Genomic DNA, 15,451 nt, shown 5'->3' with positions numbered 1-15,451 from the left:
TTAGTTTGAGTCCCAAATGCCACACTATTCCCATTATAATGCACTACTTTTGACTAGGGACCATGGTCAAAAGTAGTGCACTAAATAGGGAAGTAGTTATTCACCTTTTGTCCCAAAGTCTGTTTGAGGAATCCATGTTCTGTACATTTGATTAAAAAAACAAACGGGTGAAACGAGACATTTTAAAATTAATCTTACGTCTAGGATTGGTTGGAGGAATTGAAAGTCCTTGTGACCTGATCTATAAATGTAATAAAATACTTGACATGGATTAGCCTTCATGTACGATTACTGAGTCACAAACACCCCCCCCCCTAAAATAGCATTAGTTATTTCCTTAGATCATCCTTTCTTCTCAGAACTCATTCAATAGGCTTATTAGTATCCGTGACATGCTAGGCGGGCTGTAAGTAATGAGTGCTATTGTAGGAGGGATGCCCAAGAACATGGTGCAGAAGAAATCAAGACAGTTCCAACAACAGGGATGAGTGGGTAATGATTGCAACTGTAATTACATAGGACGAGACGGATTCTGTATCAGTAGACAAGCTGTCTGCTTAAACGAATGAAGATTAACGTTGAAGTAAAGATGCAAACAGTGTAGACAGTTTATTTGATCATATCCATTGAACTCAATCTAACAAGTATTGTAATAAGCACATATTGCCTAAAAAAACATGAAGTTAATAACATGCCAATATTATCCAGTCTTATGACGCTGATGAGTGGTTAAGTTCCAGGAAATCTAGAGATGAGTGGTTTGTTGCGCATGCTATAATGTGGACATTTACAGTCCCAAGACCACAGGAAGCTTCTCTGAATGTCAATGGGTTACCTATAGAGTGCTACTTTTGTCCAGTTCCTATTGTGCTCTGGCCAAAAGAAGTGCACTATATAGGGAATAGGGTGCCATTAGCGACACACACTGATCTCATAACGCTTTACTGTCGGGCAAGTGTGACACCAGGGCATCCTGTTTCACACACTAGATCATTATGTTCAAGAGAAGCCACATCTGTTTGTCTTAAATTAAAAATACAAAATGGACCAAAAGATACGTTAAAATAAGAAATTGTATATGACATGGTGTTTTAAACAATATGTACAATATTAACCTTATATGGTAATGAGTAGATTAAGTATAAAAGAATGCATACATTTATCAAAATATCTGTACATTTCAAAAACGTCTGTTCTGACATGTTTTTAACATACTTAAACACTATCAAAAACAACTGCCGCTCATTGTCCAAGTGGGTCACATGAGCGATACTGAATGGGAACAGTTTTCAGTGGTTAAATACTATACATTAAAGTTATAATAGTGAGTTGAGTTTCCTAGAGATTCATTAGCCGATAGCAGTTTTCAGAGTAAAAAAATATTGGAATCCAGTTTTCATGACAAGCTCCTCAAGTAGCCTAAAGTGCCTTACTTGCAGCCACTACACTTCACTGGAAGTATATCTGCTGAGAAGTGTTTGTTTCAGCACCTTTCCTATTCGCTCTGAGTCAATTGTGTCTCTCGCTCTGGTCTAGTTTGGCTGTGATCGCACAATCGTACGACCAAACAACAACCTGGACCAGAGCTCGATGTGGCTCTAGGGCCCCCACCAACAGCATTGCATGTGAATGGCACTTGAGGTCTACATGAGGAGAATATATAGTTCTATCTATTCACGGCTTGGTCCACTAACCATGTTAACACTGATAAATGAGATGTTAATACCGTCATAACCGTAATATGGAGGCCTAGCTATATACAATTCACATTAGCCTGGTCTCATCTTGAGAAAGCCACACCTCTCTGAGCTATATTGTCTTTGATATGATTTCTCTGTGGTCATACATTGGTGTACATATGTCTACCTCATACTCGCTTAAGTACTTTCTTTGAACATATTTGTTTTGGATCACTGCTTTATAATATACTAAAGTAAGACATGTACACTACACAACCAAAAGTATGTGGACACCTGCTCGTCAAACATCTCATTCCAAAATCATGTACGTTAATATGGAGTTGGTCCCCCTTTTGCTGCTAAAACAGCCTCCACTCTTCTGGGAAGGCTTTCCACGAGTATTAGTGAGGTCATGGAATCATCACTCCAGAGAACGCGTTTCAACTGCTCCAGAGTCCAATGACGGCAAGCTTTATACCAGTCCAGCCGACACTTGGCATTGCGCATGGTGATCTTAGGGTTCTGTGCAGCTGCTTGGCCATGGAAACCCATTTCATGAAGCTCCCGACAAAGTTATTGTGCTGACGTTGCTTCCAGAGGCAGTTTGGAACTCTGTCGTGAGTGTTGCAACTGAGGACAGACAATTTTCATTTAACCAGGCAAGTCGGTTAAGAACAAATTCTTATTTACATTAACTTGCCTTCAGGACTCGGCAGTTCCGTTCTTCGAGCTTGCGTGGTCTACCACTTCGCGGCTAAGCTGTTGTTGCTCCTAAACTGACTCGATGGAAAGGGGGCATCCTATGACGGTGCCTCTGTCACTGAGCTCTACAGTAAGGCCATTCCACTGTCAATGTTTGTCTATGGAAATTGCATGGCGGTGTGCTTGATTTTATATACCTGTCAGTAACGGATGTGGCTGAAACAGACAAATCCACATACTTTTGTATATATATATTGTGTATGTCCCCTTTAAAAAGTACATTAGCCCTTTAGTAACAATGGAAAAGCTAATGCGTTCTTTAAAGTGCCACTCGAGCACATTGTAATTTCTAAGAGTGATGGCAGTAGCACCAGGAATGTAGTAAGATACTAGCTATGAAATACCATATTCATCCCCTGTGGCGGAATACCTTTCGACAGCTAAGGGAACCGTGACCCGTTACATTCTACACTTCTTTCAGGAATCCCTGCTACAGACGTCTGTGTCCAGTTTTACATATCAAAGGAAAATACAATTAAAGCCAGAATCAAGTTGTATTGCTTGAAGTAATAAAAAAATAATCACAAGACAAACAGGAGGCAAAACAACAACTGAACACAAGTAAGTTTTAGGCACTTGGCTTGTCTAAGGTTCCCTATAACTGACCTGTCAGACCCATCATCTTTCCTTCAGTCCTTAAGAGTGAGAGACTGCTACACTTTCCACATCACTCCCCCCCCTAACACATGCACTTCTCCCTCGTCAAATTACGACTTCAGAGTTGTTGACTGGCCGCAAGTTCTGGTCGTCAAAGCGTCTCCTGACGCTCCTCCTCACCGCGTCGGCTCGCCTGTAAGGCTGATTGCGAAGATCTGGAATGGAGGAAGATGTGTCAGTCATCTTGCCAGGGCCTTCAGATGTGCCCAGAAGCTGGTTGCGTTGGCAGCCAGTCAGGCAAAGCAGCTTGAGTTCTACAGAAACATTCCCCCCTCCGTTCACTTCTCTGGACGTAAAACAAAAACAGGCCTACAGAAAAGACCTGATTGATTTACAATCTACTATTCCTTCTGTCACAAAAAAACAAGCTATGGATGGCCCTTTATACAAGCCTTGTCAATGGAGAAGTAACATGTTTTACAAATTTCAAAAAGGCTGGAAATGTCTTCCATGAAGGGCATTTTAAATAGAATTTTGCGTTCTTTGATTTCAGACATACCTACCACTGAGGGAAAGCCCTCAGCGGTAGGTAACTTAGGGAATGGAGGTAAAAAAAACAAAAAGATGCTTGCCAGGTCTGGGACATATCCACCACCACAGGGGTGCTATTGGAGGAATTCCTTACCCTTGAGTGGACATTGGGAAATTTAGTAATATTATTCTTCTTTAGGGCTGGATGGATGAAGAGAAGACAAAATGGAGGTTAAAGAAGCAGGGTGACCAGAGGAGTCACTCCAGTGTTTTCACAGTGTCCTTGCAGCGGTGGGAGCGAGCAGCCAATAGGGGGGCAGGGGACAGAATAAGACATGACTAGAGGTGTTAAGGAGGGCCAAAGCTAAGACAAAGGGAGAACAAACCAAAGCATTTGTTTTTCTGTGTCTCAAAAACCCAGGCTGCTTTGCAGAATGACTACCAGCATGACAAAAATAGAGCTAAGCATCAAACTTTGCACTAAAACTTTGGAATAGTTATCATGAACCAACATTTTTTTTATTCAACAAAAAAGTGAATATTGAATAGAACACGGACCAAAAACCAAAAGAACAGCATGCATTCAGCCAGGTACATGGGGATAGGATGCAAATTAAACAGTTCGGAAATGTTTAGAAATACTGAGGCTTTTCCCTTCAAATCGCTAATTCATGTATCTGGCTGTAGGTTAGTGGCACACAAAGCACACGTGACATCCAAGACCCGTGTCAGAAAATAAAACTTCATGCAATATGTTAGAAAGGTGCCTTGCCAGGCCACAGAAAGTCATGTGATCAGATTGTGCTCCATCACCAGGCATTTGAGCCAAGCACAAGGTAAGGAAGGGGAACTGTAGCTCTGGTCCAGAGCGCTACGTATAGCTTCAAGGCTCAGCATCAGCAAGACAGATGTAACACCCTGGATCAGAGATAGGGGATCTGGGAACGGGACATTTTAGGTATGAAGCAGGAGAAAGCCAGTGGCAGTGCAGAGACCCGAACAGCAGCAGTAATACATGATGAACACAACACTCAGTTTTCATGATAAGGGAGACGGACACACAAGCAAGGTATAATGCCACAGCCATTTTAAAATGAGTCAAGATCAACACATCCTAACTTACAATATATTATAGAATTATAGGGTAAACTACTGTGCTATGTTGACAATACTAACTATACTAACTTCATCTACTGAAGCAGAACTACAATACACTATACCACATAACTACTGGCATTAATACTAGTCAACATAACATATTTCATGCAATATAAACATCTTGGATGGTAGTCAGTGACAATCCGTTGGGCTACGGCCTAGAAAGCACTTCAGCTATTTTAACAGCAGAGGGCACTTACCACGCTGTCTGATTGATATACACTGAGTGTACAAAACATGAAGAACACCTTCCTACTATTGAGATGCACCTCCCAGTCCCGTTAGGGCATGGACTCTACAAGGTGTCCAAAGCGTTCCACGGGCATGCTGGCCCCATGTTGCCTCCAATGCTTCCCAAAGTTGCATCAAGTTAGCTGGATGTCTTTTGGGCGGTGAACCATTCTTGACACACACATCAAACTGTTCAGCGTGAAAAACTCAGCAGCGTTGCAGTTCTTGACACAAACCAGAGCTCCTGGCACCTACTACCATACCCAGTTCAAAGTCACTTAAATCTTTTGTCTGGCCCATTCACCCTCTGAATGGCACACATACACAATCCATGTCTCAAGGCTGAAAAGATCCATCTTTAACCTGTCTCCTCCCCTTCCTCTACACTGATTTGAAGTGGATTTAACAAGTGACATCAATAAGGGATAATAGCTTCCACCTGGATTCATCTGATCAGTCTATGTCATGGAAAGAGCAGGTGTTCATAATGTTTTGTACACTCAGTGGATGTATTACTAATACAGATAGAGTGAGCTGGTTTCTCACTCTTCTCAAATATCAACGGCCTGACTGACCGACAGGAAAACGTCTGTGACATTATGGTCTGCTATGGGTGATGATACAAACGGATAAGAAAGTATATAACAGGGATGACATGCTTCATGCAGGGTAACGGAGTTGACATCAGCGACCCCTCCCTCCTCATGCTCCCCTCATAGGAGGGGCGGACAGACACCACCCCCCCCCCCACACACACACATACTAACACACACGTAAGTGACACCCACAGAGTGAGCGAGTGAAGAGGGAACACACAACACAGTGAGAGTACGGCGAAAGAGAGAGATGGGAAAGAAAGAACTGTATTTACGGCAACCTTTCAGAGAGAGAGAGTTCTATAAGCTTTTAGTAATGGCTCTCCTCATTGTGAACCGGCTCGCAGAAGAACCGAGAGCCCCGTTTGGCTGTGCGGGCGGTAAAGGGCACTGTCTTCAGCACTGCATTGAAACAACGACAACAGCCAAGACAAGACAGTAAGGAGAAGCACACATCTACAGGGTTTTAGAACAAGTTAACACCCTACAGCGTACAGCATTAGAAGACTGAAGCACAGAAACATTAACACATTCTATAGAGGGTTACAGTCTACTACAGGCCTACAAGGGCTGCAAAATTCCGTGAACTTTCACAAAACTCCCAGGTCTTCCAGAAATCCCCGGTTGGAGGATTCTCTGGAATCAGTACAGAATAAGTAGGACATTCGGGAATCTTCCAACCGGGGATTTCTGAAAAAGCAGAGAGCAGATAATGATCGTATACACATTTGAGCCGGCTCCAAGTGTCTAGGTTAGGTTAGCTGGACTGTCAATGCATGTTTTCAAGACATGATTAAGGTTAAATAAAGCCTTAGGATCGAATCTTTGACAGTTCAAACATTTCAATAGTTCAGAGGCAACGTACTTGTTAGGGGTTTAGAAACCCATGTTAATGATTGAATGAGACTGGATTAGAGCACAGGAGAGGACTTGCATGCAGAACACCCAGTGTGTGTGTGTGTGTGTGTGTGTGTGTGTGTGTGTGTGCGCGTACGCGTATACAGTATGTGTACACGCATGTGTGTGTACGTTTGCATGTGTATAAGTAATGTTGGGTGATTGTAGAACTGATGGTGATTGGCCCCCGGTCCTGTTTACCGGTGATGATGTCCTCGATGGCTCCGTCCTTGCCCTCGTAGACGTGGCGGCTGCCCGTATCCTTCACCTGCTTCTTCCTCAGCTCAGCTATCACCTCCTGCTGCTGACTCCTGCCCTTGGTGTTCTTATGGGACGGAGACTGGTGGGGAGAACACACACACACACACACACACACACACACACACACACACACACACACACACACACACACACACACACACACACACACACACACACACACACACACACACAGTCAAATCACAGGCGCCTTTTTTCGACTATTCAAACAGCATTAGGGTGTCCCTGTGTGATACTTTATAGCTCTATAAAACCTAGAGCCGTAGCTGTCACTCTAATGTGTCCATTGGAAAGGTTCTTACATATATTACATATACTGTCTATATTCCCTGGTTGGTTTACTAACACTTTATGTTTACTGGTTATATATAGTGGCTTATCTGGATTTGATGTGATACACTAGGTGTCTGCGGTACCTAATATAGCTGCCCCACCATCAGGTGGGGGAGGAGGGAGAGCGGGAGGGGGCAGAGTTAGGGTAAGGAGCGAGAGGTAGAGCTTTGGGAGAAAAATAAGCTTAAATTATAGGAAGAGGACAAGGAAGGAGAGGAAAAGAGAGAGGGAGAAAGGATGAGAGGGGGGAAGTGGTAGTTTATCTTATAGGAAGTGGGTGAGGAGGGAGGGAGAGATATAGATGAGGGAGGAGAGGTTACCTTCTTGTCCTCCTGGTCCATCATGGCCTCCTGCTCCAGACGTTTCTCCATCATCATCTGCTCCGCTCTCTTCTTTTGCTCGTTGTCCTCCTCCGCTTGCTGAAAGAACACACACAGACACACTTTGACTGAGCCTTCGACTGAGGCGTTTCCAGAGCTGGGGGACAGGGATGAGGGTTGGTCAGGAGCAGGTGGGGGGGGGTTGGGACATTAGTCTCACCCTGTAGGCCTTGACGAAGCGCACAAACACCGGGAAGAACACAGACGGGGGCGTCGTTTTGGAATTCTCGCCGAAGAATTTGACCGCCTCGTCGAAGGCGTCCTGTGAGAGAGAAAAAATTGCACATTTTGCATTTGTGATTTCCATTCAACGTTCTTTAGCATCGAAACATCTGTTACATATGAAACACATGCCAATCGTAAGTTCGTCCTGTCAAACCTACAAGGCCAGTTTCTCAGACCCAGATTAAACTTAGTCCTGAACTAAAACCTTAAATAAAGTCGCTGTATTAGTTTGGCACAAAATCAATTCGGTGAGATGAGATTTACCTGTGCGATCTTGGCGTCGTCCTGCAGCTTTTTCAGCTTGCCCTCGTTGTGTGTGATGAAGTCTTTGAGCATGGTGTTGTGACCGTGCATGCTGTACTCTCTCTTGGTCAGGTCCATTCCCCGCTGGAGCTCCTTCACATCCAGCAGAACGTTCTCTAACGACACTGAGATAGCACGCAGACACACACACACACACACACACACACACACACACACACACACACACACACACACACACACACACACACACACACACACACACACAATTGGATACTGTTCAAATCAGGGAGGGCCGTACCTCAGTGAGATTACAGCACAGCTCTTCAGAGTAACACCCAGCTTGGAGGTGTCAATTCCTCAGCAAGAGAACGACATCACAGTCCGTTGTAGCACAAAACGGCAGATGACTGAAGGCACAGTGCAACAGAATTGTCTGCGGACCCCAAAGATCGGCTACAATCCAATGACTTAGGTATGCGTCCCAAATGGCACCCCTATTCCACATATAGTGCACTATTTTAGAACAGGGCCCATAGGGCTCTGGTCAAAAGTAGCACACTATGTAGGAAATAGGGTGCAGCCTAGGTTCTGATTTAGCATCAGCCCTTTCACTGTAATATCACGAGGCCATATTGTGAATCGTACCTGCTGCGGCCTTCTCCACGTAATGCAGTTCGTTGTAGAACAGATTGACCTGCTGGTATTTCTCCTTCACCACGGTGGCTATGTAGTGCAGCAGTGTCATTTTCCGGTCTGTCGACTTGGTGTCTAGTAGCTGGGGGAATTAGAGGATTTAAAAAGGCGTGCGAAGATAATTACGTCCCAAAACGGAACCCTATTCCCTTTGTAATGCACTACTTTCGACGTGGGCCCATTAGGGCTGTGGTTCAAAGTAGTGCACTAAATAGGGAATAGTGTACAATTTGGGATGCGGACAATGACAATCCTGAAGCACGTTATGCACTAGCAATTCATTCAGGATGGGAGAGAGAATCTCTTACCAAATCTAAACTTTGTAGTTTAAAACCGTATACCGCTCCCCTTTTACTGCTGTTCATGTAGTTTCCGAGAGCCAAGATAATCTGTGGGGGAAACAACAGCACTGGAACATCAACACAGAAGGCAGCCAGGAACAGTATTTCAAACAACAAAAAATCAGCACGGAATATTTTCGATGCAAAGAAATCTGTTATTGGTCGCTTACCTCTAGAATTTTCTTGAGTTTCTGTGAGGATTTTATTGACACAGATGCTGCGATGATCGCATGAAGTTGCTGTAAAAAAATAAATAAGAAAGAAGTAGAACAAAAGTCAGACAAGAGGAGAATAAGTCAAACTAAAGAAGGCCCTGTACACACTCAGGCTGTACAACTGATCTACAACACATTTGACAATGGTGATATGACTGATATATTTATGATACACTGGAGAGTTGGTCCTAGGGCCGGGCGGTATACTGTATTTGACTATATACCGGTATTAATGCACAGACCGGTTTGGGTTTTTACTTGACCTTCTATAATGTTATTTGAATTTTTGGTTTGTTAAATGTGATATGCCGTGTGTAACGTACATTTTTAAAGTTTACACTGCTACTTGGGCCAGCATCATACCACCCTGCATCCCACTGTTGGCTTGCTTCTGAAACTAAGCAGGGTTGGTCCCTGGATGGGAGACCAGATGCTGCTGGAAGTGGTTGGTGGGCCAGTAGGAGGCACTCTTTCGTCTGGTCTAAAATATATCTCCAATGCCCCAGGACAGTTATTTGGGACGCTGCCCTTTGTAGGGTGCTGTCTTTTGGATGGGACATTAAATGGGTGACCTGACTTTCTGTGGTCACTAAATATCCCATGCCACTTATTTAAAGAGCAGGGGTGTTAACCCTGTGTCCTGGCTAAATTCCCAATCTGGCCTTCATACCATGATGGACACCTAATCATCCCCAACTTTCCAATGGGCTCATTCATCCACATTCCTCTCCCCTGTATCCCCCAGGTCGTTGCTTTAAACGAGAATCTGTTCTCAGTTAACTTACCTGGTTAAATAAATACAAGTGAGTCATCTCTCTCCATACCGCTTTCCACACAGACCTAGCCCCGCCCCCTATCACTCAAGAAGAGTGTTTGATGTTGCTTGACCACGAGACGCTTGCGTTCAGTGTGCATGGTCAATGCAATAATGCTGATGACAATGCTGTTTCCACTTTGCTTCTTAATGTAAAGGGTTCTATAATTACACTATTATTTTGTGTTTCTTATATCTGCAAACAGCTGGTTTGTCTTTTTTTTTAGCAAGGTTTAAGTAAATCGCGTTACTGCTAATGTTAATCGCTAGTTAGCGGTCTAATAAATGTACTGAGCTAGCTAACTATACAGACTGATACCAGTGATGGTATAGGCCTAAATCAGCATATTGTTTGTGCAACATTATCTTCTAAATCAAAGAGGAATAGGCGAAGGAAGCATGAATATGTTGGCCACATGAAGAAACATTTAATGTAGCTAAACATTATAGGGTCCCCTAAGAAACACTGACCAACACTTTGGTTCCTATCCAGTCACAATAACTCCTCCCTGGCATTTTCATTCGTTGTCATGTCAAACACTGCATTCAAAGTGGCCACTATACATTTATATAGAATTAGAATAATCATTTTATTTCCATGATTCCAACAGTTCACCCAAGTGTTTTGCTCTAATTCACAAGTCAATCCGCAACTGCAACATGTGGTTAAAAATATGGCCTTGATTTTCTGCCCAAATCGTGCAGGCCTACGTGGCAGTGTGGAAATGACCTCAAATGAGTGCTGGAAATGCAGAAATGAATGAAAATGCAGGAAATTATTTTTGGTATGTATTGCCACCCTAGGGTCACACTACTCATAAAGCAAAGTTAGAACTTGTATTATTCTAAAACATCAAATACCATTAAATACTGTCAAAAATTTGATATATTTTGGACATATCACCCAGCCCTAGTTGGTTTGCACAAAAATGTTCACACAATGCTTGTGTAATTTTTGTGTGTGCAGAAACACCCCGTTGTATCACAAAACCCAAAAGTGTTGTACATCAGTTGCACAACTTGAGTGTATACAGGGCCGAAGACCGAATCCTCCTCTCCCGTCACATATAACCTCAATCATATCAGGTAAGCCCTAAGACAGCCTCACCGGTGTCAGCATCTGAACGCTCTCGCAGAAGTTGCCTATGAAGGCCATGATGGTCATCTTCTGCATGAGCCGCTCGATCTTGCTGAAGTGCATCATGAAGCGGTCCTCGTCCGTCAGAGCCTCCACGGGCTTCCGCTCCTTCTCGTACTGACGCATGATCTTCACCTCGTTCTCCGTGGGCAGGAAACGCATCAGACACTCCACGTAGTCCACCGACAGGGTGCGCAGGTCAAACCTGACGGGGGGGTGGGGGGGGCACGCAGGTGATGTCGGTTATTAGACACAGAAATGCGCGCTATGCGGAGGCACAGGCAAACACGGACTGGAGACACAGACATGCACACAGATGTTATTGCTATACAGACACACACACACACAAACAAAACCCTCATTCACAGTGCTACATAGATTAAGAAGACCACTAGGTCGTGTTGCGGAGGAGTCCATGACGTCTTACAGCTGAATGGCCTTGCAGATCTCCTCGGGGGCCTTGCCCACTTTCCTCAGGGTGATGGCCATGTTCTTGGCCCGGTTGGCGTCCAGCAGCGCCACCTTGTTGGGACCCTTCTGGATGATCTTGGTCTTGCTCACGGCCAAGTCGATGGCCGGGCCCTGGGCTTTCGTCTTGAACATCTCCTCAAACTCATCCACGTTCAGGTCCTGAGGTTGAAAACACACTTCAAGTGAGAAGGTTTGAATCCTAAGCAACCCTGTGGTGAGTAGCCGACATGTTGTTTTGAAGTACAGAAGACCAACATAGCGTTTAGAGAAGGTCAAAGTGTAGAAGTGCATATACGTGGGGGTGAGTGGACGGTTCCCTACCTCCAGTATCCTCTCGTCGTCGATCTCGTTGAACACGGTGCCGTTGATTTGGTTGGGCTTCAGTGCCACCCAGTTGAACACCGGCAAACGGAACTTGGTCTTGATGGGCTTCTTAATCTTCACGGCTGCACCGGAACACAGAGGAATAAGTCAGCAAACACACCATCTACCTCTCTCGGTCATCGCTCTCACAAACACACCATCTACCTCTCTCGGTCATCGCTCTCACAAACACACCATCTACCTCTCATCGGTCATCACACCATCTACCTCTCGCATCGCTCTCACAAACACACCATCTACCTCTCGGTCATCGCTCTCACAAACACACCATCTACCTCTCTCGGTCATCGCTCTCACAAACACACCATCTACCTCTCTCGGTCATCGCTCTCACAAACACACCATCTACCTCTCTCGGTCATCGCTCTCACAAACACACCATCTACCTCTCTCGGTCATCGCTCTCACAAACACACAGTGCACACGTCGTGTGATGGAGGATAGACATAGGCTGCATGGATCCCAAATGGTGCCCTATTCACTATGTAGTTCACTACTTTTAGTACTACAAAAGACGTGCACAAGATCAGTGGAGGCTGGTGAGGGGAAGACGGCTCATAATAATGGCTGGAATGGAGTCAATGGAGTGGTATCAAACACATGGTTGATACCATTCCATTGACTCCATTCCAGCCATTACTATGAGCCGTTCTCCCCTCAGCAGCCTCCACTGCACTATATAGGAAATAGGGTGCACTATATAGGGAATACGGGTGGCATTTTGGACACATAAAGTCCTATCAGTGACTGGTGGTGGTGACACACATGGATATGCCTCCCTCCGTAGATAGATAAATAGGCTGAGACTGGCCGTCGGTCTCATCTTAAGAGCCCATTTAATGAAATCCCGCCTGAGAGAGATGGAGATGTGCTCTACAGCTACTTCTACAGCAGGGCATGATGGGCTCTGGCTAGCTCTTTACTGATAGCCATAGCCACTAGTTTATTGATTTAACCTTCATTTAACCAAGACATAATGTTCAGTAGCGGGCCCAGATTAGTGCCTTGGGGGACACCAAATTGAGTTAGCTATGATATTGAATGTGCATATGGCTAGGGTTGTCATCCCTGGAACAGTGGCATATTGTGTTTATATAGACAAAGACTATGGCCATACGGAGTATATAAACCCAGATTGACTGCCTCTCCCCGGGTAACCTCTCTAGCACACAGACAGACAGAGGTACTGTGGAGCCTAGCGATAAGGATCAGGATTGGAGAGTGTGACAACCAGGGCATTCCAGGCTTGCGCAACACTCTCCTATCTTGTTATCAATACCAGCCTACCTGCAGTGGCACGTCAATGTGTTTGAGCATGCAACAACAGACACTTGCTGACATTACAATAAATCACACACGCACATGGTAGAGTACAAGTATGGAGACCGTGCAGGAGTTGGAAATGTGGCATTTTCAGTGTTCCCATCAGTCAAGACTAAGTAAGACAGATTGTACTGTATTTTGTCTCGTCCCATTATATGTAACAGGCTAAGGACCCCAGCAGTTCAGGATCCCAGAATGATGACAAATGATCCCAACTAGGACTGCATGTCCTGTGGTCCTTGTTTTGTGGATAGACTGTGGTTTCATATTATGGTGGGCTCAAGTCTTCTACAGTACAGCTGTGAAGAATATTTTGGGGGAGTCTGCAAACAGTCGCAAGAGAATTTAAAGAGAATGCATGAAACAAAAGAGTCCAATTTCATGCTTGGCTAGACTAAAAAAATCATAGTGCATAAATGGCCATCTCTATGCAGACATTCCTCCTGTGTGTGTGTGTGTGTCTTGTCTTCACGTTTGGTGTTATGACTAAAAATACCATTTCCAAATACTCGGGAGAGGAGGAACAGTGAAAACACAACCACATGACAGAAAAAAACCTACAGAACAGTTTGATGGGTCCCTCTGGTTGGCACAAAACAAGATAGAGAGAAAAACAACCAGAGAAATCATTATTAAGGAGAGAAAGATTAGTAAGATAATAAATCATAATAGACAATAATAGATCATACAAAACAAGCTTCACAGCTGAAAGTGTACTAATGCTAGTGCTGTCATATACTGAATTAAGGCTTCAGATCAAGAGTCATATTCAAGGTGAAAGGTCAAATTCTGGAATGATCTTGTGTCACATTGTATCTTTGTCTCAACTGGTCAAAGTCTGCAGTGAGTACAGACCCAGTGACACACAATGGATGATAGGTTAAGGGGGAGGCCAAGTCAGTGAGTCATAAGACTAGCCGTCACATCCGCTCTGAGTCACCCATGATATGCACACCCTGATATCCAGGAAGTCAAGCAGCTTGAAATTGCGGTGAGTAAACAGCATCAGACACAGTGATACTGTAAATATCGGCAGGGTTCAAAAGGCCTAAAGGATATCAGGAGGCTTGGCTCAAGTTGATAAGGCAACATAGTGTAGACTAAAATTGTGAATTTAGAAGCATTGGAAAGCACATGGTGTGCTTTCAGTGACATACAGTGCATTCAGAACGTACTCAGACCCCTTGACTTTTTTCATATTTTGTTATGTTACAGCCTTATTCTAAATGGATGAAATAGTTTTTTCCCTCTCATCAATTTACACACAACACCCCATAAAGACAAAGCAAACACAGGTTTTTAGAAATGTTTGCACATTTTCAAAAAACAAAAAACGGAAATATCACATTTACGTAAGTACTCAGACCCTTTACTCAGTACTTTTTTGAAGCACCTTTGGCAGCCGACAGCCTCGAGTCTCTTCGAGTTTCTTCCATTCTTCTCTGCAGATCCTCTCATTCTCTGTCAGGTTGGATGAGGAGCGTCGCTGCACAGCTATTTTCAGGTTTTCATCAAGGATCTCTCTGTACTGTGCTCTGTTCATTACATTTACATTACATTTAAGTCATTTGGCAGACGCTCTTATCCAGAGCGACTTACAAATTGGTGAATTCACCTTATGACATCCAGTGGAACAGCCACTTTACAATAGTGCATCTAAATCATTTAGGGGGGGGGGGTGAGAAGGATTACTTTATCCTATCCTAGGTATTCCTTAAAGAGGTGGGGTTTCAGGTGTCTCCGGAAGGTGGTGATTGACTCCGCTGTCCTGGCGTCGTGAGGGAGTTTGTTCCACCATTGGGGGGCCAGAGCAGCGAACAGTTTTGACTGGGCTGAGCGGGAACTGTACTTCCTCAGTGGTAGGGAGGCGAGCAGGCCAGAGGTGGATGAACGCAGTGCCCTTGTTTGGGTGTAGGGCCTGATCAGAGCCTGGAGGTACTGCGGTGCCGTTCCCCTCACAGCTCCGTATGCAAGCACCATGGTCTTGTAGCGGATGCGAGCTTCAACTGGAAGCCAGTGGAGAGAGCGGAGGAGCGGGGTGACGTGAGAGAACTTGGGAAGGTTGAACACCAGACGGGCTGCGGCGTTCTGGATGAGTTGTAGGGGTTTAATGGCACAGGCAGGGAGCCCAGCCAACAGC

General features: G+C 44.5%; 1 protein-coding gene across 5 annotated transcripts in view; it reads right to left on the bottom strand.

Moving 5' to 3' along the window:
- Positions 1-584: 584 nt before the first annotated feature.
- The window catches only part of LOC135547155 (formin-like protein 2), a 135,385-nt gene continuing 120,518 nt past the window's right edge, over positions 585-15,451 (bottom strand). For 2 of the 5 annotated variants that reach the window (XM_064975871.1, XM_064975872.1), the window contains exons 16-26: positions 11,926-12,050; positions 11,561-11,763; positions 11,104-11,338; positions 9,137-9,205; positions 8,934-9,014; positions 8,578-8,707; positions 7,933-8,096; positions 7,604-7,705; positions 7,384-7,482; positions 6,653-6,791; positions 585-3,253 (exon numbers count right to left, since the gene is read on the bottom strand). In XM_064975871.1, coding sequence (XP_064831943.1) covers positions 3,144-3,253; positions 6,653-6,791; positions 7,384-7,482; positions 7,604-7,705; positions 7,933-8,096; positions 8,578-8,707; positions 8,934-9,014; positions 9,137-9,205; positions 11,104-11,338; positions 11,561-11,763; positions 11,926-12,050 — 1,457 coding nt within the window. In that variant the 3' untranslated portion in view covers positions 585-3,143. Of the gene's footprint in view, positions 3,254-3,723; positions 3,771-5,835; positions 5,957-6,652; positions 6,792-7,383; positions 7,483-7,603; positions 7,706-7,932; positions 8,097-8,577; positions 8,708-8,933; positions 9,015-9,136; positions 9,206-11,103; positions 11,339-11,560; positions 11,764-11,925; positions 12,051-15,451 lie in introns of all 5 variants that reach the window. The other 3 variants (XR_010456674.1, XM_064975874.1, XM_064975873.1) reach the window with 3 other exon arrangements.

Source organism: Oncorhynchus masou, chromosome 10 (genome assembly GCF_036934945.1).
Source record: "Oncorhynchus masou masou isolate Uvic2021 chromosome 10, UVic_Omas_1.1, whole genome shotgun sequence".
NCBI classification, from domain to species: domain Eukaryota; kingdom Metazoa; phylum Chordata; class Actinopteri; order Salmoniformes; family Salmonidae; genus Oncorhynchus; species Oncorhynchus masou.
This window is presented reverse-complemented; position numbering and strand designations above follow the sequence as displayed.